The following is a 20,905-nucleotide window of genomic DNA, read 5'->3' as shown; positions in this document are numbered from 1 at the left end:
GTGTGCCCTGCAGGTGTGTCGTCTGGCTTCCACGACTGTGTTCAAGTTTTGTGTTTAGTCAGGATCGTCTGAATTTGGGTTGTGTTCTCTTTAGGAACGTAGAGCTTAATTTTCTTGGATTTAGGAAGAGTTCTGAGTTGTGAGAACGACACAAAAACTTCACTTTTTTACATCAGTTGGCTCTCTTACTACTTTTTTGCCACAGTGGTCCATACAGATTGGTGCGTAATTGTGTGAAAAAAGTGGGTTCTTCATTCTCACAGCAGCGTGGAGCTCGCCTCGAGTTGAAAGGGGGAAGCAAACACCACGGCTTCCGTGCTGAAAGAGCCCCCTTTTCCAAATAAGGGGCTGTGGCTGTTAGAGCCCTGGAGTCCCGCTGAGTACAGGGTGCTCAGGCAGCAGGTCTGGAGGCAGAGACTGCATGGTTCTTTCCCTGGACTGAGGAACTCTATACCTGCGGGTCCCCAGCCCCCACCTGTCAGAGGCACTTGCCCATCCTGCTTCTTGCTGTTCCAGTGAAAGAAGCTGCTCCCCATCCCCACCCCATCCCCCACCGTGGACCAGACCGCATCGCCAAGCTGTGCGGTGCCCTGGGCCTTGCCTGTAGTGCCCGTGGTGCCTGAGATCCCTGCAGACGCTTTTTGATTGGCTTTTGGTAGCAGCTGTCACGTGATCTCTTGAGCATTAGGAGGCATGCGGGTGAACGAACCCCCGGAATATCTGAGGCAGATGTTAGGATGGCTGTCCAGGTGTCGGTCTGTAGGCTTTTGCCGCCCCTGGGCTTCATGGGACTGGAGCGCTCAGTTGGAGCCTCCGCCTCCTCACTTAGCGGCTAAACTTGGACGGGAGAGTTGTCCACGGACCCTCCTTCCCTTGCGTTTTGCCTTTCATCACTTGGTGAAAGTTTGAGTGTCCTGGTACCTCCCAGGTTGTGAGGAGAATGGTGTGGTTTGCCGGGGAAACAATTAAACCCTTGGCCGAAACGCGAAGCTTAACGGTCTCGCTGTGCCTTGACTTTCTTCTCTCTGACTCCCTCCTTCCTGCTTCAGTGGCTCACCCGGATTGTGCACGGGCGCAGGATCAACCATGAGCTCCGTTGCAGTTTTGACCCAAGAGAGCTTTGCTGAACACCGAAGTGGGCTGGTTCCGCAGCAGATCAAAGGTGACGGCCCCTTTTGTGCCTTTCTCCTTCACTCTGAGACGTCGCTCCTTCGGCATCTTTGTCAGATCTTTCTGCCAGTATTTCTGGATACAGAAACTCTCAAACTGTGGACCGCTTTCTGGAAAGCCAGTGATTGTGGTCACTGGGAATTAATGGGATTCTTTTTCAGAATTGCTGTTTCCCAGTTGTGTTGAGCTAAAATCCTTCAAGATCTGGTGTGTATTTACATAAACAGGATAATTTAATTTGAATGCTAAATTCTCATTTATAATCCTTCATCTGTATGCAGATTCTATAAAATTTTCAGGTGAGAGAGTAGGGTTTTCTATTCCAGCCTGTTCTCAACTTTCAGCGTTTTCTAATAACTGAATCAACTATCAGTTCTTAAGTTTAATTAAAATTTCACTTTGTAAGTCCCACTGGCCGTGTTTCGAGTGCTCATTTATTGCTAGGGCAGTGGAGACCCAAGCACTGCCACGCGCCATCCAGCTGCCCCGTAGGGTTGTTTCCCTCTCTAGATGAGGGACGCCAGGCACTGACAGGACCCGGCTGCTTGTCAGCGCGGAGGCTTTTTGGCGTCCTGGGACAGCACAGCCACGTGGCCAGAAGTGGTGAGCCCGGAGTGGCACGTAGGCCTGTCTCGTTCCAAAGGTCATCTCCCTGCTCTGTGTGCACATCCATTCACAGTGGTTTTTGCGGGGCGCTACCATTGCCGAGGCACTCGGGGGGGATCCAGAACAGTCCCGCTCCTGCTTTCACGGAGCTCTGGTGAATGGGACAAAAAAACCGTGAATGATTAGGGCTCTGTGGGGGATGGAGGTGATGAATGCTCCGGGGCCCGGTTTCCACCAGGCTTGTTGGCTCCTGTGCAGTTGGGAGGGGGTGGTCAGAGACGGCAGCTCCTGCACAAGTCATTGTCAGCACAGTGGGAGATCGGCCGGGGTCTGCCGCGGAGGCGGGTCTCAAGGGCAGTGCTGAGTGGGCACTGACATTATTCTGTTCTGCATATTTAAGGGTTGATTATGTGCCAGGCGTTGTCATAGTTGTGATTCTGTAAGCAAGGATTAGAAGACTCTTGGGCTCAAATTCTTTGTGGTAAGGCCTGTTTTCACGGGGCTCACCCCACTCAGGGAGGAGTAAGGCACCTGCTGTCGGGGTTGGCCCCTCCAGGCCACATGCTGAACCTGAGGGTGCTGGGCCTGGTGAGCTCACAGGGCCCTTTACCGTCACTAAATGAAGAGATGGGGGTGGAGTGTCACTCACAACTAATGTTTTGTTGCTCTCTTTTATTGATTTATTTTGACATTAAAACTCTCCAAGTGTCTTTTTCGTCTAATGTTGAAAGTGGTGTGCTTCCTTTTAATCTGTGTCGGCTGGTCCAGTTGCTACTTTAAATTCAGAAGAGGAGAGCGACCCTCCAACCTACAAAGATGCCTTCCCTCCACTCCCTGAGAAATCGGCTTGCTTGGAAAACGCCCAGGAGCCTGCTGGCGCCTGGAGTAACAAGATCCGGCCCATCAAAGCTTCCGTCATCACTCAGGTAGAAACTCCGTTCTTTCTTCCTCTGCCATTCCAAGCAGAAGTGGTAGCACCTGAGGGAGTGGGTTTTGAACACACAGAAATGGGAATGCTTTGGGCATGCGGGGGGCGGGGCGGCTTTCAGGGTAGATCATTCCCCACCGCTGGGGCAGCTGTCCTCACGCCCACCGCGTAGCCCTGGCGCTCAGAAGGAGCGGGTCCCTTGGCTCTTCAGTCTCTGCTGCAATCCAGTCTCTGCTCCTAACTGCTGAAAGTGGCTTTCCACATCACCAGCTCCAACAGGAACTTGTCTGTCTTTTCTGCCTTCTGTCCCCCCATGTCAAAGCAAGTCTTCTCCTTTTGGCTCCGGGACACCCATTTCCGTGGCTTTCTTTGATCTCACTAGTCCATCTCTCTGCTCTCCTGACCTGGGACATTGGTGAGGTGAACCCCGTCTCCCATGTGAACTCTTGTCGGATCGTGCTTGTTGATTACCTGCCACCCATGTGCCAAGAAGTCCCCTGAGCCTGAACCTCCTAACCGACTGCATCCTGGGTCTTTCCACCTTTCCGGCAGCTATCTGACACAGGCCTGGTGTCTCCCCAGTCTTCCCAATCTTATTAAATGCACCATGTTTTACTCAGGGGTTCAGGCCCAAAACCAAGAGTCATTTTGGTTCCTTCCACTTCCACTCTTGCCTCTGCTCAGTGCCTTCTCCGTCCAGCAGCCGGAGCGTCCTGAGTCATCAGTCCACGTGCCTACCTCTGCCCGAACCCTTCGTTGCCCTCATCTTGCTGCAGAGTGGGCTGGGGGATCCGGTTCCTTCCTTTCTCCTGCTTGGACAACACCCCCTCGTGCTCATGCTGCTCCCTTATGTGCCCCCTTTTTATTGCCCTCTCCCTTTTGCTCACTCTCCCCTCTGAGTGTGGCTTTTCTCTGTCTCCTTGTCCCTCAGCCCTCTTACCTCCTTGTGTGTTTCCTTCACTGCGCTCTTACCTGGTGCTTCCTTGCTGTCCATTTGTATCGGGGTATAGTTGTCTTCACTGGAAGGCGGCCTCCTGCCCTGAGGTGCTTTCTGCGGCACCCCCTCTCTGGCTGTAGAGCAAGGGAGGGGAGGAGGCGGGATACTTAGGAGTCTGCGGACTCAGGCTCTTGACTCTGTATTCGGTGCCTACGCACCTAAGTGTTCTCCGTCTCTTGATCATCTCTTTACCTTCCCTTTTTTGTCTTTTCCTGAGCAGGTGTTCCATGTGCCCCTGGAGGAGAGAAAATACAAGGACATGAACCAGTTTGGAGAAGGTGAACAAGCAAAAATCTGCTTGGAGATCATGCAGAGGACCGGCGCCCATCTGGAGCTGTCTCTCGCCAAAGACCAGGGCCTCTCCATCATGGTGTCGGGGAAGCTGGATGCTGTCATGAAAGCCCGGAAGGACATTGTTGCTAGACTGCAGACTCAGGTGGGTCCCCAGCTGATTCTCCTGAGCAGGTGTGCCCTGGACCGTGCCGCTGGCTCCTGCAGATACGGCTTTGGCTTCGTCAGACCCTTCCCCCACTGGGGAGGCAACATGTGGAGCCTCCTGGCATTTTTATTTGAAAAACCACTAAATCGGGAATAGAAGTGGGACACCTACTGTTTTTGCTATTTGACCTAATGGACTGAAAGGTAAAGGCTTGTCCCGAGGGTGGAGACACTTGGAGAAGCTGGGCTCACTGGATGGTGTAGTGCAGACACCACCACAGGGCACTCATTCCCAGGGCCTGGCTCGAGGGTCTGTGCATTGCTGGTTAAATACACGTTTCTGGGTCCTGAACTTGGGAGGTTACAAGTTCAGATGTTGTTTTGAACCTGTTCCATAGTTCTTAGTAGTCTGATACCACTACTTGGAATTGATTGGGGAGAACTGTTACAATAAATAAATCTATGATACCTTTTGTTTCTCTATTAGCGGTGTCACTTAAAGGTGAAGGTCAACGCAGAGAATCTTATTAAAATTAAAATGTCTTGTGACAGAGACAGCGTTAGGTGGGTTTACTTAGAAATGGAGGTCCTGGGGTACCTGGGTGGCTCAGTCTGTTAAATGTCCGACTCTTGGTTTTGGCTCAGGTCATGATTCACAGCTTTGTGGGTTCAAGTCCCACATCATATCAGACTCTGCACTGGCAGCACGGAGCCTGCTTGGGATTCTCTCTCTACCACTCCCCCACTCATGCTCTCTTTGTCTCTCTCACAACAAATAAACTTTAAAAAGAAAAAAAAGAGGGGCTCCTGGGTGGCTCAGGCGGTTAAGTGTCCGACTTCAGCCCAGGTCACGATCTCACAGTTCGTGAGTTCGAGCCCCACGTTGGGCTTTGTGCTGACAGCCTGGAGCCTGCTTCGGATTCTGTGTCTCCCTCTCTCTTTCTGCCCCTCCCCAGCTCATGCTCACACTCTGTCTCTGTCAAAAATAAATAAACTTTAAAAAAAAAAAAAAAAAAGAAAAAGAAATGGGGGTTCTGTTGGTGCCTGCCTGGGTGGCTCAGTGAGCGTCTGACTTATGATTTTGGCTCAGGTCATGATTCAAGGTTCATGAGATTGAGGTCCGCATCAGGCTCTATGCTGAGTGTGGAGCCTGCTTGGGATTCTCCCTCTCTCCCTCTGCCCCTGCCCCCTGCTCACACTGTCTGTCTGTCTGTCTGTCTGTCTCTCTGTCTCTCTCTCTCTCTCTCTCTCTCACTCTCTTTCAATCTCTCAATGTCTCTCACTCTAACAAAAAGGTTGGTGGGGGGGGCAGCCTGGAGCACCTGGCTGGCTCGGTTGGAAGAGCATCCAATTCTTGATCTCAGGTTATAACTTCGAGCCCCACATTGGTTGTAGAGATTACTTAAAAATATAGTCTTTAAAGAGAAAAAAAGAAATGGGGGTTCTCCCCACCTGCCACTGATCTTCTGCAAACTCCTGGGGGAGCTGGCTCTAGAATGTTGTGGCTAAAAGATGAAGGGCTGTGGGGCAAGAGCAGGGACTTAGCAGGGAGGAGGGGAGCTGCCCTGTGCTGTCCACACTCTCACTCACCCCGTCCTGTGGGCCATGGGAAAGTCACTAACTCTCCACTAGCTTCAGGGACCGAAGTCCCGAAACACAGGCAGCACTTCACCTTGCTGCTGACATGTAATCAGTTCTCAGACTTGCTGTTTACTGGTCAGTGAATATTTGAGTATTTTGTGAGTGAGCACTGGGCGGGAGAAGACCTGACCCACTCCACTCCCCCTACACCTCTCTTTACTTTAAAGCAGATCCCAGATACGTTCATCTGTAATCTACCCCCCACCTTTTTAAAAGTATAACTTACCAGGCTGTTACTCATTAAAGTTAACAGTAATTTTTAAGTTTGCTACTTATTTTGAGAGACGGAGTGAAAGTGCATGAGTGTGCGTGGGAGAGGGAGAGAGAGAATCCCAAGCAGGTTCCGTGCTGTTGGAGCAGAGCCTGATGTGGAGCTTGATCCCACAAACTGTGAGATCGTGACCTGAGCTGAGGTCAAGAGTCTGACACTTGAGGGACTGAGCTGCTCAGGCACCCCTAAAAAGTAATAGTAATTTCATAATATATACATACTAAGCCCAGTCTGTGGACTTCTTACATTAATTATCTCCAGTTGTCTTTGGAGTTCAAATCGGCATCCACACCAGGCCTGCCTGCTGGGCATCTTGTGTTCATGCCCTCTTTGATTCCTCAGTAGTGCCCTCCCCTCCTCTTCTTGGTGCCTTTGATTTTCTGGGATAAGCAGGTATTTGCTTTGTCCCACCGTCCACTGTTACTTCCTGTAAACTGGGGGTTAGATCTAGGGGTTGGTTACTTTGATGTTCAACTTGTTTGGCAAGGAAACTTGTGGGTGGTCCTGTGTGGTTGTTATTGATTCCAAGACTAGACTCCAGTTTTCAGCAAATCCATCCATTAATAAAGTTCCTGATCTTTTGCTTAGTACCGTTATCATCTGCAGACGGCTTAAATTCAGTGGGGTGCAGATGGCAGTTTTCTAACTCCCTCCCCATTAACTTGGTCTTCTTGTGAAGAACTTTCCTCTGCCACCCGTTGAGTCAGTGTTCAGACTACGTTGGCACCCTGGCATCTTCACGGGGGACCCGGGAATCTGTCATTATGAACTTTTGATGTGTTGATTTAGTCCTTCATGGTGAAGTTTGCATCACCTTTGGACAGTGGGACCCCCTTTGGTTTGGCCTCCTGCCGCCTTCTGGAGTGATCATTCGTGTCCATCATGCCCTGATTTCGAACACAGAGATGTGCAGGCCAACTGTAGCCACAGACGTAAAGTCAACTGTTCATCCAGGATCTCTGTGCCTTTTTTTTTTTTTTTAATTGTTTTTGAAGTTTATTTTTGAGAGAGGGGAAGAGACAGCATGAGGGGGCAGGGACAGAGAGAGAGACACACAGAATCCGAAGCAGACTCCAGGATCTGAGCTCTCAGCACAAAGTCCGACACAGGGCTCGAACCTACGAACCGCGAGATCCTGACCTGAGGCGATGCCAAACGATTAACTCTCTGAGCCACCCAGGTGCCCTTCTGTGCCTTTTTATTAGAAAGTTGCATGAGTGCAAACTGGTAGTTCCAATTAAGATGAAAGGTGATGGAGTCTTAAAATTGCTTGAAGGAGTTCATGCTCTCATCCTGAGATACAGTTAGGTTGGGACAGAGTCAGAGCTGTGTGATAAGATTCTGTCAGAGACAGCTTCCGCAGCCCCCCCCCCCCCCCCAAATCTCCCTCCCCTGCCAGGTGACCATTCTTAGTCTTTGATTTATCCTTCCCTTGTTTGGGTTTGAGAATAGAAGCAAAAGATAACTTGCTGTAATAAACCTTGCCCTACATCCTGTTTTTTCCTGCGTATTTTTTGGAGATGTATACGTATCAGCAAACAGTGGCTCTCCTCCTTTCTTACTTGGGTGCGTGGTGCTCTGTGCGTGTGCTGGAAGTTGTTCAGGCATTCCTGTTGATGGGCATTTGGGTGCCTCCCTGACTTCTGTTATAAGTGTGTCTGGTTAAAAACCTTGTACATATGGGATTTCCTGTTTTACCCTGTCTGTCCGAAGATGAGTAGCAGTGAGGTGGCTGGTCTGGGCTGGTCTGAGGGCAGTGCATACTTAATTTCTCTGTAGCAGCCAAGCCCTGGCCCCCAGGTGCACCCGGGGGCCCCCCCCACAGGCTTGCCCCGCCTGTCAGATGCTTGGGCTTTTGGCATTCTGGAAAGTAGCTGAGTGTACTTTTAATTTGGATTTTTCAGATGAGCAGAATTGTTTTATTTACTTATCTGAAAGAAAGTGTGAGTGGGGAAGGGGAGAGAGAGAATCTTAGGCAGCCTCCACACTGTCAGTGCAGAGCCTGACGTGGGGCTCGATCTTACGACCGACCCGGAGATCATGACCTGAGCCGAAATTAAGAGTTTGACACTAAACCAACTCAGCCACCCAGGCGCTCAGGATTGAGTGTCTGTTTAATACAGACTTTGCATTTGCTCTGTGTGCTCTTTGTTCTTTGGCCTTCACTGTCAAGTTAAAGAGTCTACCTTGCTCAGTGTATTAGGGCTCTTAAAACCTGCCCCAGAGGGGCACCTGGGTGGCTCAGTCGGTTGAGTGTCTGACTTGGGCTCAGGTCGTGATCTCGTGGTTCGTTTCATGAGTTCGAGCCTGGCGTCGGGCTCTGTGCTGACAGCTCAGAGCCTGGAGCCTGTTTCGGATTCTGTGTTTCCCTCTCTCTCTCTGCCCCTTCCCTGCTCGTGTTCTGTCTCTCAAAAATAAATAAACGTTAAAAAAAAAAATTTAAAAACCTGCACCAGTAATACACCTTATGAATAACGCTTCCTAGTTGGCCATTTGTTTTTTGACCTTGGTGTGTTTTGCTGTGTGACGGGTTATTCAAGTGTAGTCATGTTCATTACTGTTGTTATTTTGAGTCCTCACTGGGAAACTGTTTCACTTCTGGATTATGAGAAACTTCATCTTTTCCTGGTGCCTGGAAGGGTGTTCTTCCCTTTTTGTTCTGGATATTTGGAATTTCTTACCAGCAGGGGGAGGGACACATCCAGTTTCATCCTTCTCCATATGGCTTTAGGTTGTCGACACCAGTTTTAAAAGAGTTTTTTCCCAGTGATTTGAGTGGCTGTTTTTATGAAGTCCTACGTTTCCGTATTAACTTGTTTCTGTTTGTGGGTTTTCAGTTCTGACCTGTTGGTCTGTCTTTCTGTGTGCTAATATTCTGTTTCAAGAGTAGTAGTTTTATATTATTTATATTTAGTACGGTTACTGGTACCCTTCCCGTACTGTCCTCTTTCAAGATTTTCCTTGTGCCTTTCTCTTTCGTTCTGCCATGCAAAACTTTATGGTCTACCTTTTGCTCAAAATTGCATTAGAGGGGCACCTGGGTGGCGCAGTCGGTTAAGCGTCCGACTTCAGCCAGGTCACGATCTTGCGGTCCGTGAGTTCGAGCCCCGCGTCGGGCTCTGGGCTGATGGCTCAGAGCCTGGAGCCTGTTTCCGATTCTGTGTCTCCCTCTCTCTCTGCCCCTCGCCCGTTCATGCTCTGTCTCTCTCTGTCCCAAAAATAAACGTTGAAAAAAAAATTAAAAAAAAAAATTGCATTAGAGCTTCAAAGGAGTGTTTTGTGATTTTTTTTTTTTTTGAAAGAGGGCACAAGTGAGTGAGGGGCAGAAAGGGAGAGAGAGAAGTGGGGCTCACCTGACGCGGGACTCGGACTCATGAACCGTGAGGTCATGACCTGAGCCTGAGTCAGATGCTTAACGACTGTGCCACCGGGGCACCCCGTCCTGTGAGTTCTAGTGCTCGGATCCCCCCTGCGCTGCCCGGGCTCCCCGTCCTGTGAGTTCTAGTGCTCAGATCCCCCCTGCACCACCCAGGCACCCCGTCCTGTGAGTTCTAGTGCTCGGATCCCCCCTGTGCTGCCTGGGCGCCCCCGTCCTGTGAGTTCTAGTGCAGGGACCCCACCTCTTATGTTGGGTTGTGTCTACTTAGCTACTTTGTCTTTTTTTTTTTTTTTTTTTTTTTTTGGCCTGTCAGAAATGGCCATTCTTTTGCATTCTGTCTTCTAACCAGTTGCTGTTAGCATAAGATAAAGCTGCTTTGGTGCTGCTCTTCTCCCTGTTATAGACCTTAGACGTTTAACAAAGTTGTAGTTTCCCGGGGCTCCGGAAGGCACAGGCCCGTGCCTCTTCCCTGTCTCATCTTTGTGCCTGCTTTGCTTCCTTGGGTTTCCTTTTGTGGTGACCCCCTGCAGTGGAGGTTGGGGGGGCAGACCTCAGTGGGTACCTCCCGTTAAGTACAGGCTGAGTAGGGTGCATGCCTTTTGTCATGTTACAGGAGTAACACATCCATTGATGTTCATGTTCTTGCACATTTTAAATCATAAATAGATTTAAATTTTCTGGAGGTGATCGTTTGATTTTTCTTCTTACGTCAACGTCATGACACGTCAGTGGTATGATGAGTTACATAAACTGATTTCCTCATTGATCCATTTTTGGAGCAAACGTGAGCTGATCACAATGTGTAACAAACTGGTGGTCTTTTTCTGTGCTGGTTGGGAAGTGAGGTCCTGTTATATGGTCTCTGTGACGTTTTTGTTTTGAACGTCAGGTAGTCTGCTATAAGATGGTATTTTGGGGGAAGGGGGAAGTGGCTGATACGGGAGTTTCTGCTACACCAGTGTTGGGAGCTTTAACACTTTTCTTTTAAGTCGTCTTAGTGCCTACTTTCTGCACAGAGTTGGGAAGACTGGGAGCCTGTGTCCTCCTGGCTCTTTGGGACTTCAGGAACCTACTTGATTTCTAGCAGTTGGATTCATTGGATGAAGGCTTTGGACTATTTCTATTTTATTTTCTCAGACAAGTCGTCTGTTTTAACTGGTTGTAAAAGAGAGGAAAAAGAGTTTATTAGGGGTATAGGTCTTATGTCTGAAAATAAAAATAGTATTCCAGAAACAAAAATTAATGTGGTTAGTCAGTTATGTACCTGCTTTCCTACCATGTCCCAGGATGGTGTTGACAGTCATGGAAGTGGAGAACAAGACAGCATTCTTGAATATTCCTGTTCTTGTGGTGGCTCATTGCGTCGAGAAGCTGTTGAACAAATCAGTACCTCTAACTAACTATGACAGCAGAGCAAGCGTCATGGGGTCCTGGGGGGGTGTATTGCACTTGAACTTTTCCTAGCCTTGGGGTCAGGGTAAGCGTCCCCAAGACCGTGATGTTTATTTAACCTGGGAGTGTTCTGAGGGATGGGCTGGCACTGGCAGGCAAGAATGGCGTTTCAGGCGGAGAGAATATCGTGGAGGAATAATGCTTTTTCAGGACCTACAAATACTATTGTTTTCTCTGCCTCTCTTCCTCTTACAGGCCTCAGCAACTGTTGCCATTCCCAAAGAACACCATCGCTTTGTTATTGGCAAAAATGGAGAGAAACTGCAAGACTTAGAGCTCAAAACTGCAACCAAAATCCAGATCCCACGCCCAGATGACGCCAGCAATCAGATCAGGATCACCGGTACCAAAGAAGGAATTGAGAAAGCTCGCCATGAAGTCTTGCTCATCTCCGCTGAGCAGGTGGGGCCAGGTGAGGGCTTGGTGTGTGTGCATTGGCCTCAGCCCAAGGGCTGTGCCTTCATGGTTCTGTTCTGTCCTTTCCAGGACAAACGTGCTGTCGAGAGGCTGGAAGTGGAGAAGGCATTCCACCCCTTCATCGCTGGGCCTTATAACCGACTTGTTGGTGAGATCATGCAGGAGACAGGGACGCGCATCAACATCCCCCCACCCAGCGTCAACCGGACAGAAATTGTCTTCACTGGAGAAAAGGAGCAGTTGGCCCAGGCTGTGGCTCGCATCAAGAAGATTTATGAGGAGAAGGTAGTGGTTGGGCAGGGAGTGTGGGGACTGTCATCTGGAGGTGTGGCTGAAGTCTAGCCCCTGCCTCTTACCCCTCTTGTGCCCAGATGAGTTCAGTTTCCAGTTAGTTAGCAGGTGGAGCTGTTGGGCAGGGAAAGAGTGGACAGAGCTTGGAGCTAGACGTCTGGGCTGGATGTAGCACCCAGATCCAGTCAAATGTTGGAGCTAGCTGTCTGCTGTGAGTCCCCGTCATGGAGTCCCCATACTCACCCCTTGAGGTAGGGGGAGGACTTGGTGTCCTCACCTCATGGACTTGCACTTTTCAGTCTGGGCTTGAGTTAAATTCTCAGGTGATTCTTGTGAGGACGAAACCCAGCCCTTGATCAGAGGAGGTTCTGGGGGTTGGCTGGTCCCCGTCTTCACTTGCGAGGGCTCACGAGTATGTAAGGCTCTGCATCTTGCTCCCCCCTTCTTTGATGACAGTGTTCTGTTCCCACCTATTCCTCCTGAGTCCTCCCTTCTGACTCCCTCATGGTGCTCTTAGAAAAAGAAGACCACAACCATCGCCGTGGAGGTAAAGAAGTCCCAGCACAAGTATGTCATCGGGCCCAAGGGCAATTCCTTACAGGAGATCCTGGAAAGAACAGGCGTGTCTGTGGAGATCCCACCCTCAGACAGCATCTCCGAGACTGTGATACTTCGAGGCGAGCCTGAAAAGCTGGGGCAGGCGCTGACTGAAGTCTATGCCAAGGTAACTGCCGCGTACGACACTGGGCGCTGGGTGCAGGGACCGCGTCGGGGCAGCGCGCGCCTGGCTCTGGCGAGCATGAACACGCGTGAGCTGGCCCCCGCAAACCCGCTGCTCTGCCCCCTGGTTTCCTAGGCCAACAGTTTTACGGTATCGTCCGTCTCCGCTCCTTCCTGGCTTCACCGATTCATCATTGGCAAGAAAGGGCAGAACCTGGCCAAGATCACTCAGCAGATGCCTAAGGTGAGGGGGCCTTGCGGATGTGTTCGTTCTGAGTTTTTGATCTTGTCATCCCGTTGCTGACATTTGTTGTTTATTCTGGGCATGCCTCTGAAGACTGTGGCACGGTTTTTAAAAGTCAGTTGCTGTTTGTGACAGTCCGTTTACATGGGTGGCTGAGGAAGAACATAATAAAGTTCTTAATGTATCTGTTATTCTTTTGATCTTTTTAATCAGAAGCTGCGTGTATCGTTAGGTGTCGTGGATACCTTAGGAAAGATGTCACGTATTAGGGCGTAGCAACTTCACGATGGTTATGTCTGTAAACTTGGAAGAGCACACGTGCGCCGTTTGTTTGAAGTGCGGTGTTACAGCCTTTTCATGCTTTACACTTCCGTCCTTGACGTCTTCCTGGTCTTCCGGAGGGGACCACGGCTCCCTGTGGACTTACCCCGGCTGACTTGCGCGGGAGCACATCCTTCATACCCCCCTCCGACTCACAGCGGGTTTCCACTTGACTTCTTCATGTTTCCCTTAGGCTCAGGGTCCTGGTTCACACAAATGCAGCTGCTTCCTGGGGCCACTCTCCCTTAACGCCCTTGTCACACGTTGCCTTCTTGCCTGGTGTGTCGTAAGCGGGGACAGGGCTGGCCTTGCCTGTGGACCACCTTCAGGCAGCTCTCCATGGGCTCAGATTTCCTCCCTAATGCTTGTCCTCATTGTTTGACTTTTTAAAAAAAAAAGTTTTTAATGTTTATTTTTGAGAGAGAGAAACAGACAGAATGCTAGTGGGCGAGGGGCAGAGAGAGAGGGAGACCCAGAATCTGAAGCAGGTTCCAGGCTCCGAGCTGTCAGCACAGAGCCCCACGCGGGGCTCGAACTGAAGAGCTGTGAGATCATGACCTGAGCTGAAGTCGGACGCTCAACCGACTGGGTCGCCCAGGTGCCCCAATACTTGTCTCATGTCTCGTTCTTTGTGTAAGCGAAGAGGAGTAGGCCTGTAACAGGGAAAGTGCCACAGCGAAACAGTGGGGAAAGTGGTGTTGAGGTGCTCTAGGTCTGTGGTTTGGGTGGTAGGCATATTGTGGAGGATTTTACGGTTCCCACATTTACTGAAGCAAAGATGATTAGATGACGGTAGTACCGAAATAACGGGTGTCCCCCAGCTGCCCTCTTCAGCCGCCTGTGGTGTCTCTGGACGTGCGTTTTTGTTTATATGAAGCAGGTGGGGTTGGCCGCTGCCTCAGGAAAGCACTCGCAGGTTCTCAGGGCACTGCCGCTGTGCCGTGCCGTCTTGGCCATCTCTTTCCTCATTTTGATGCGGTAGGTTCACATCGAGTTCACGGAAGGTGAGGACAAGATCACTCTGGAAGGCCCCACAGAGGATGTAAACGTGGCCCAGGAACAGATTGAAGCCATGGTCAAAGACCTGGTAAGGTGCCCCCCTGCACATTGTGGGTGCTGGTGAAGTAGGGCCGTGGCTGGAATGTCCTCGCTTGCCAGTGAGACATCACGTGGGTGGGCCTGGCTACCCAGGGGTAGCCCAGGGCGAATAACAGGTTCTGAAACGGTTAGAACCTGGCCAAGTCCAGGAGGTTCATGGATGGAGGAGACTTTGTTTTGAAGAAGGGTCTTTGAAGTGGGCCGGAAGGACAGTCTTGGAACAATGCCCGACAGTTGAGTGACAAAACATGGCAACAGCTACCGGCTTTTGGACTTTGGTTCTTGCTGGTGTCTGAGACTGTGGCTCATCCCATGGCCTCAAGAGTTTGTCTCCGGACCCATTCTGTGCTCCTCCTGCAGATTACCCGGATGGACTATGTGGAGATCAACGTGGACCACAAGTTCCACAGGCACCTCATCGGGAAGAGCGGGGCCAACAGTGAGTGCGGCTGATGGCGCCGGGGGTGGTGCTGGGGTTGAGGCTGGGTCACACAGCTTCGAACTCCTCTTCTCCTCGGGCTGTGGTTGGTCTGGAGGTAACCATGACCATCCTGGTCAGAGGTCACGGTGAAGGACTGCCGAGCCTGATGGGGTAACATCACTGGTTTTCTAGTCACTACCGAATGGGTGCCTAGCAGGGCTCCCCAAGGAGCAGGAAATGTCTGGGCTCACGGGCACAGGGAGGGGTTCTTTTGGGCAAGCGATACCACGGCAGCCCAGGTGAGCTCTGTCTGATCAGGAGCGCAAGCGTGGTTCCTCAGAAGTGTGTTGAGTGAGGGCTGTGCCCAAATGAAGGATGTTTTCTAAAACCCACTCCTTGGCCTGGTTTACTGTGAGGCCACCCAACGCATTACAGTGCTTTCCTGGTCCCTATGTTTCCTCTGTAGTAGGAAGTGAGAGGGCAGCACACATCCCAGCCTGGGTCCATCCCTAGGTTGTAGGGACCCCAGCCATGTAGACAGGATGCCCTGTGAGTGTGCCCTCTTTGGTTTTTGCCTGATATGGTCCAGTTTTTGTTCATAGTAACGTGAGCTTGTCAGCTGTGCCGTGTTTGGTGTCAGTCTTGTGTTCTGGGGTATTTTAAACACCAGCGAGAGTCCACAGACACAGAACACCTCCTGATGGAGCTTCCTTGCACATACTGCTGAAGCCTCGCGCACGCTGTAACTCGATTTGTGTGTGTGTGTGTGGATGAACTCTGGGATGTCTTAACGTAAGAACTCGTAGCTCTGACACAAATTGCCGGTGTCTGCTCCCCAGGAGTGTGGGGCCCCCAGTGCGGTTCAGGTTAATTGTCTTCGCTTTCTGGTTCTGTTTCTCCCCTCCTTTTCTTTCACGATCTGAAACCTCCCACCTGGCCTCTGAGTCCTTGGCTCTTGTTGTCCTACGTGGTTTCACCCTGGAATAGCACATGTCCTGGCTGTCTCTGTGTGTGCTCGCAGCCCTCCTCTGTGACCCCTAAGGAGCTTGGGCAAAACGCAGGCCTTGTTTCTTGGGATAAGGTCTCTCCAGGGTGTGGGGGCTTGGGTCTCTGTTCAAAGAAGATGACAGAGGGTTTTCAACTCAACTTGTTTGGCAAAGAAGTGAAGTCTTGATTTGGATCCCAGCTGATGGTGGGGTCTCTCTGGGCAGCAGCCTGACCTCCGTGGAGGCCTCAGGTGGTCATTGGGAGGTGCCCTTCGGTTATTCTTGGTTTTTTGAGAGTAATTTTATGACGTGAGAACACAGTGGTTCGGTTCCCAAACTTGCTTCCACCTTAGAAACCCCTTTTAAGTATTCTAAAGCCCCAGCCATAGCCCAGGCCAGGGAAACCTCATCCACTGAGAGGCCCCAGCTGTCCGTCACGTGACATCCTCAGGGTGACACCTGCATGGTCCATCTAGGTAAAGACCATACCCAACACATTTGAGAGAATGGAGAGTCTTGCACCGAAGGCTTAATCACCCCCTTTACTTGTTGGGTGACCAGTGAGTGGGGGCTTTAGTCCTGTTCTGCTAGGTGGTTAATCGCTAGTGGAACATAATAGATTCTGAGTCTAAAACGTGTTTCTTGTTGTATCATTAAGTAAACAGAATCAAAGACCAGTACAAGGTGTCCGTGCGCATCCCTCCTGACAGTGAGAAGAGCAACCTGATCCGTATCGAGGGGGACCCGCAGGGTGTGCAGCAGGCCAAGCGGGAGCTGCTGGAGCTTGCCTCTCGGATGGTGAGACCTGCGGCCAGGCCCTGCTGGGGAGGGGTGCGCCTGTGCCTGCTGGGTGACTCTGCAGGGTACCCTCTGTGCCTCTGTTTTCATGTGTGGTCCTGGAGAATGGGACTGGCTCAATTTAGGAGTGGCTCCGATCTGCAGGGGCCCAGGTGCTGTGCTGGAGGCACTGGGGCTCTGCAGCAGGGCTTTTGGCCTTGGGGAAACCCCGGAGTCTGGGATGCTTTGAGTACTGACTCCAGGGACTGTGATGGATTTTCTGGATTCTTAGAAGCACCCAGGTGACTCCCATGTGCAGCCAAGGTTGAAAATTCCTGCTGTGTGGTTATCTGCAACTCTAAAGGTTGGCGGGGCTTGTTCCTGCTGCCAGACTGAAGTTCTGCACTCCCCTGTCTAAGCTGTCAGCGTTGGTGTATCTTGAGTGTGTGATTCATATGCAGATAGCCATGCAGCTGTGATTGTTGGTTTGGGCTGCACGTAAGCGTCACTGGGATGCCTTTCAGCATCCAGAGGAGGCACGTGCTGAGTGAGAGTTTACGGTTCAGCGTAAACACGTGCAGAACGTCAGGAAGCCTCGGGCAGGGCAGTGTGCGTGCCTCATCGGGATAGGGAGTGAGCTGCATGTCTGTTTCACCCTGTCACTGCCTGGCTCTGGTGCCCAGGCCTGGAGCCTGCCCTCAAGGCCCCCTTTGGGCAGTTGGCCTTTCCTTTTCCTCAGCTGCAAGCCGAGACATGCGGCCTCCTGCCATTCTGTGGCCATCCCTGAGCTCACAGCTCAGCAGAGGGTTCCAGCTCTTCCCTTACTCAGCCAGCTCTCTTGTTGCCCGGGGGGGGGGGGGGGGGTTCCCTTGGTCTGGGGTATCTGGTGCTTCTGTGGGATTACTGAACCCGTGTTTCTCTGTCAGCCTGGTGCCAGTCTGATCCAGAATCTCCCCCAAGATTTTGAATGGTTAGCTGCTAGTATTTTTTCTTTATCCTACCTCTGTTTATTCTTTTGTATTCTTTGGTGTTTTAGTGAGACGCTGGGGTAGGTGAGAACCAGAACCATGCAGGTTTATTGCCTGGTGTTGAACCTTTCTTAACTATCCACGTGTGGCAGTGGTTGAACCACACTGTGTTCTGGAAGGATCACTGCCTGCAGGGCGTTGTGCCTCATGGTCTCTTGTTCTCATCCCCATGGATTGAGGCCACTGCACTGGCACTTCTGGTTGAGGGGTCCTGAACTCTGCTGTGGAATCGTACTTCATTCAGGAAAATGACACCCAGCCCATGTTGTTAGAGAGAGTGGGTGTCGTCTCCAGGGCACTCTGCTGGCTGCCAACTCCCTGTGGTGCTGCGAGGCTGTTGGAGCTCCTCAGGCCCCCGGGGGGCCTCCTGCTGTTAACATCATCTCCTCAAACCGCGTTTTTAGGAAAATGAGCGTACCAAGGATCTGATCATTGAGCAGAGATTCCATCGCACCATCATTGGCCAGAAGGGTGAACGGATCCGTGAAATTCGTGACAAATTCCCAGAGGTAAGGGTTTTCCAAAGGCATTCTCGAGTCCTCTAGGAGGGATTGATTGGCACTGTTGTGGAATCCGGTCATTACCAATAACTGAACTTGCATTTGTGGTGATTTGTTCCAGGTTATCATCAACTTTCCAGACCCAGCACAAAAGAGTGATATCGTCCAACTCAGAGGGCCCAAGAATGAGGTGGAAAAATGCACCAAATACATGCAGAAGATGGTGGCAGACCTGGTAGGGGTGTTTTCCCTCCTTAGTTGTGATACAATGTTACCGGTGGTGGAGAGGCCTGGGGGACTTGTCCCGTCAGTACCTCTGCCTGGGGAGCACACCTGGACCCTGGATTGGTCTGCCGTCTCCATAGTGATGCCGTCCCTCGTAACCCCGTGTGCTTAGACTGGCAGAAATTGTTAGGGCCTCAGTGTTGCGTGGAATCAAAGTGGGGTGCCAGGTTCCTTGTGTCCTGGAGGGGTCTTGGGGTATCTGGATAACGTGTGCCATCTGGTAAGGAGCGGGATGTATGCAGATAGTGTGGGGAGTCAGTTACTGATTTGTTACCTTCTTGAGAGCTGGAATGGGAACAGGTAGTTTGGAAAGTGCCGAGGGTCGTTATTGACGGGAGGACTCCAGGTGGGCTCATGCTTTCTGTGGTCCTTCATGGGGCTTGGACCGAGCGGACAGGTGCCTCAATCACTGACGGGGGCTCTCCCAGCCCTGAGCACATTCACGCTGCCCTGGAGTGGTGGGGTTCCCAAGAGTGGCAGGGTCTGTGTGTCACCTTGAGGTGTGCTCTGGGCTTGCTTCTCCCAGCCTGGTGTCCTGGTCTCCACTGGCCCTCGGCCAGCTCTGGTCCTGGAGGTGGCCAGAACCCCCTCGTACCCAGAGTGTCGGTTGAGGACACTTGGCACACTCCGTTGCTTCTGGATTGTGGAACTCGCATCGAACAGATGGCAGGTTGTATTGCGAGCCACTTTTTATAAAGGTGGCTTTGCATCAGTTAACTGTGGCTTGCCCAGTTAGCTAATTGCTGAGTAAGTTATCCCCCATTCTTGTGACAAGCCTCTGAAGGTCAGAGGTCAGATAGCCGGAGACCAGGAGGATCCAAGTGTGTGTTTTCCCATAATGAGACCTGTCATTTCATACTCTTTCATGGATGATGGGATACCTCGCTCCAGTATGCTGGCTAATTGTGCCGCTCCTTTTGTCTCTAAGGTGGAAAATAGTTACTCAATTTCTGTTCCGATCTTCAAACAATTTCACAAGAACATCATTGGGAAAGGAGGCGCAAACATTAAAAAGGTGACCAGCCAGTTTGTCCCCTGAACCTTGGCTCTCCTCAGCCTACCCCCAAAGCCCTCTGCCATTCCGGCTGAGCTTTGAAGGAGGGAGCCTTCCTTTCCAGCCCTGGGCTCCAGCTGTCTCACCTGGGACGTCCACTTTTCATGGTGTCCCATCTGCTTGTAGATCCGAGAAGAAAGCAACACAAAGATCGACCTTCCAGCAGAGAATAGCAATTCAGAGACCATTATCATCACAGGCAAGCGAGCCAACTGTGAGGCTGCCCGGAGCCGCATCCTGTCCATCCAGAAAGACCTGGTAATGGGGTGTTTTGTGACAGGACGCTAGCCAGGCTCCCTGTGGTCCTGTCTCAGCAGCCCCCACGGCGCTAGCCTGCTGTTCAGGCACGCGGGGTCAGGCAGGCCAGCCCTCCCCGCAGCAGTGCTGGCCTCCGAGCAGCCACCTGCCGCCTGGCTGTGGCGGTGTGCCCCGCTGGTCTGAGCGGTAGCACTGGACTTGAGTGCTTGGAAATCAGGTCGTGAAGGCATTACAATAATTTTTTTCAATTTCTGAAAAGTTAACGTGTAAAAAACTGCATGTTTAAAGTGTGCGCTTTGGTGAGTTATGACACGTGTACATCCATGCAGTCCTTTCCGTAGTCAGGATGCCGAGCGTGTCCAGCACCCCAGAAATGTCCTCCTGCTCCTTTTCAGTCCCTCCCTCTTTCGTGCCAGCCCCCGCCCCCTACTCTGCCTGGCCATCCCCTTGATCTGCTTTCGGCCACAGGGGATTAGAGTGGGTTTCCTGCATCTTTGTCTAAAAGAAATCCTGGCGTCTGCTCCCCCATCTCCAGCTGCTTTCACCTCGAGCATCCGTGTTGCTCTGTGTGTCAACACCTTGTTTTGTTTAATGGCCGCGCAATACTGTCATTGTATGCACTGATGATTTTCCTTTTGGTCTGAGACCTGTAGTTTTTCTTTGAAGGGGTTTTTTATCTAATAAGTCGTCAAATTTTTTAGCGTAGAATTTTGCATAGTATTCCCATAGTGTGTTTTCACTGTGGTGGTCTCTTTTGCATTCCTGATGCCTGTAATTCGTGTCATTCTAGAATCATCTTCCTTTACCCTGGTAGTAGTCTTTGCTCTGAAATCTTTTTCTCGTTAAAGTAGGTTTCTCTTAAGCAGTTTGCTTTTTTTTTTTACTCAATTTGACCATCTCTGCCTTTTCATTGTACCTAATTACATTAGTAATTGTAGATATCCTGTTTTAATCCATGTTTTAATCCATATTTTTAGTAAGTGTGAGGAAATGTGAATTTTTTTAATTTTAAAATTCTGTTAAAATTCATGTAAACAAGATTTGCCATCTTAGTGTACAGCCCCGGGACATTAAGTGCATTCACACTTGCTGTGCAGCCAGGACCACCATGAGTCTCCAGAACTTTCCATCTTCCCAAACTGTCCCCATAAACAAGTTCCTTTGGCCCTCCACAGCCTTGGTCACCCCTGATGTGATTGTTCTGTGCGGTTCTGTTTCAGTCCACCGCCTTGAACTTGTTCTCTGTGTGTCCCGTCTTTGTCCTCTTTTCTGGCTGCTTTTGGATTTAATAGAACCTTGTTTTTCCTTTGATCTCCCTTTATGGCTTACTGGATATTATAGTTTTTACTTTAGTGGTTGTTTCAGAGTTGTCCGGGCACACGTTCCACGTGCGCTTCCTCCGGGTCACTTCGTGCTATGGCAGTGTCGCTGGAGGTGCTGAGAATCCCGCGTCCCAGCGCTGCTGCCCGCCTCCCTGGTCTGCGTTGTGGCCCCGCGGCACCTTCTTGTTTGCACATTGGCTTCTTTCCCTTAGTATATTAACGTGGGTCATGTGGCAAGAACGTATTTAGTTTTATAAGAAAGTGCCAGCCCGTCTTCCCAGGAGGCTGCCCCAGTGGCAGG

The 20,905-nt window shown here is 50.9% G+C and overlaps 1 protein-coding gene across 4 annotated transcripts in view; it reads left to right on the top strand.

Moving 5' to 3' along the window:
• Positions 1 to 20,905, top strand: part of HDLBP (high density lipoprotein binding protein) — a 73,500-nt gene that overhangs the window by 37,229 nt on the left and 15,366 nt on the right. For all 4 annotated transcript variants that reach the window (XM_006935755.4, XM_045034734.1, XM_045034736.1 and 1 more), the window contains 14 exons: positions 1,050 to 1,162; positions 2,545 to 2,702; positions 3,922 to 4,137; positions 11,078 to 11,284; positions 11,369 to 11,584; positions 12,108 to 12,314; positions 12,447 to 12,554; positions 13,858 to 13,962; positions 14,334 to 14,412; positions 16,039 to 16,178; positions 17,590 to 17,694; positions 17,807 to 17,920; positions 18,899 to 18,985; positions 19,151 to 19,282. In XM_006935755.4, coding sequence (XP_006935817.1) covers positions 1,087 to 1,162; positions 2,545 to 2,702; positions 3,922 to 4,137; positions 11,078 to 11,284; positions 11,369 to 11,584; positions 12,108 to 12,314; positions 12,447 to 12,554; positions 13,858 to 13,962; positions 14,334 to 14,412; positions 16,039 to 16,178; positions 17,590 to 17,694; positions 17,807 to 17,920; positions 18,899 to 18,985; positions 19,151 to 19,282 — 1,950 coding nt within the window. In that variant the 5' untranslated portion in view covers positions 1,050 to 1,086. The remainder of the gene's footprint in view (positions 1 to 1,049; positions 1,163 to 2,544; positions 2,703 to 3,921; positions 4,138 to 11,077; positions 11,285 to 11,368; positions 11,585 to 12,107; positions 12,315 to 12,446; positions 12,555 to 13,857; positions 13,963 to 14,333; positions 14,413 to 16,038; positions 16,179 to 17,589; positions 17,695 to 17,806; positions 17,921 to 18,898; positions 18,986 to 19,150; positions 19,283 to 20,905) is intronic.

The sequence above is a fragment of the Felis catus genome, chromosome C1, assembly GCF_018350175.1.
Source record: "Felis catus isolate Fca126 chromosome C1, F.catus_Fca126_mat1.0, whole genome shotgun sequence".
Taxonomy (NCBI): domain Eukaryota; kingdom Metazoa; phylum Chordata; class Mammalia; order Carnivora; family Felidae; genus Felis; species Felis catus.
Note: the sequence above shows the minus strand (reverse complement) of the source record. Positions and strands in the feature narration are given on the sequence as shown.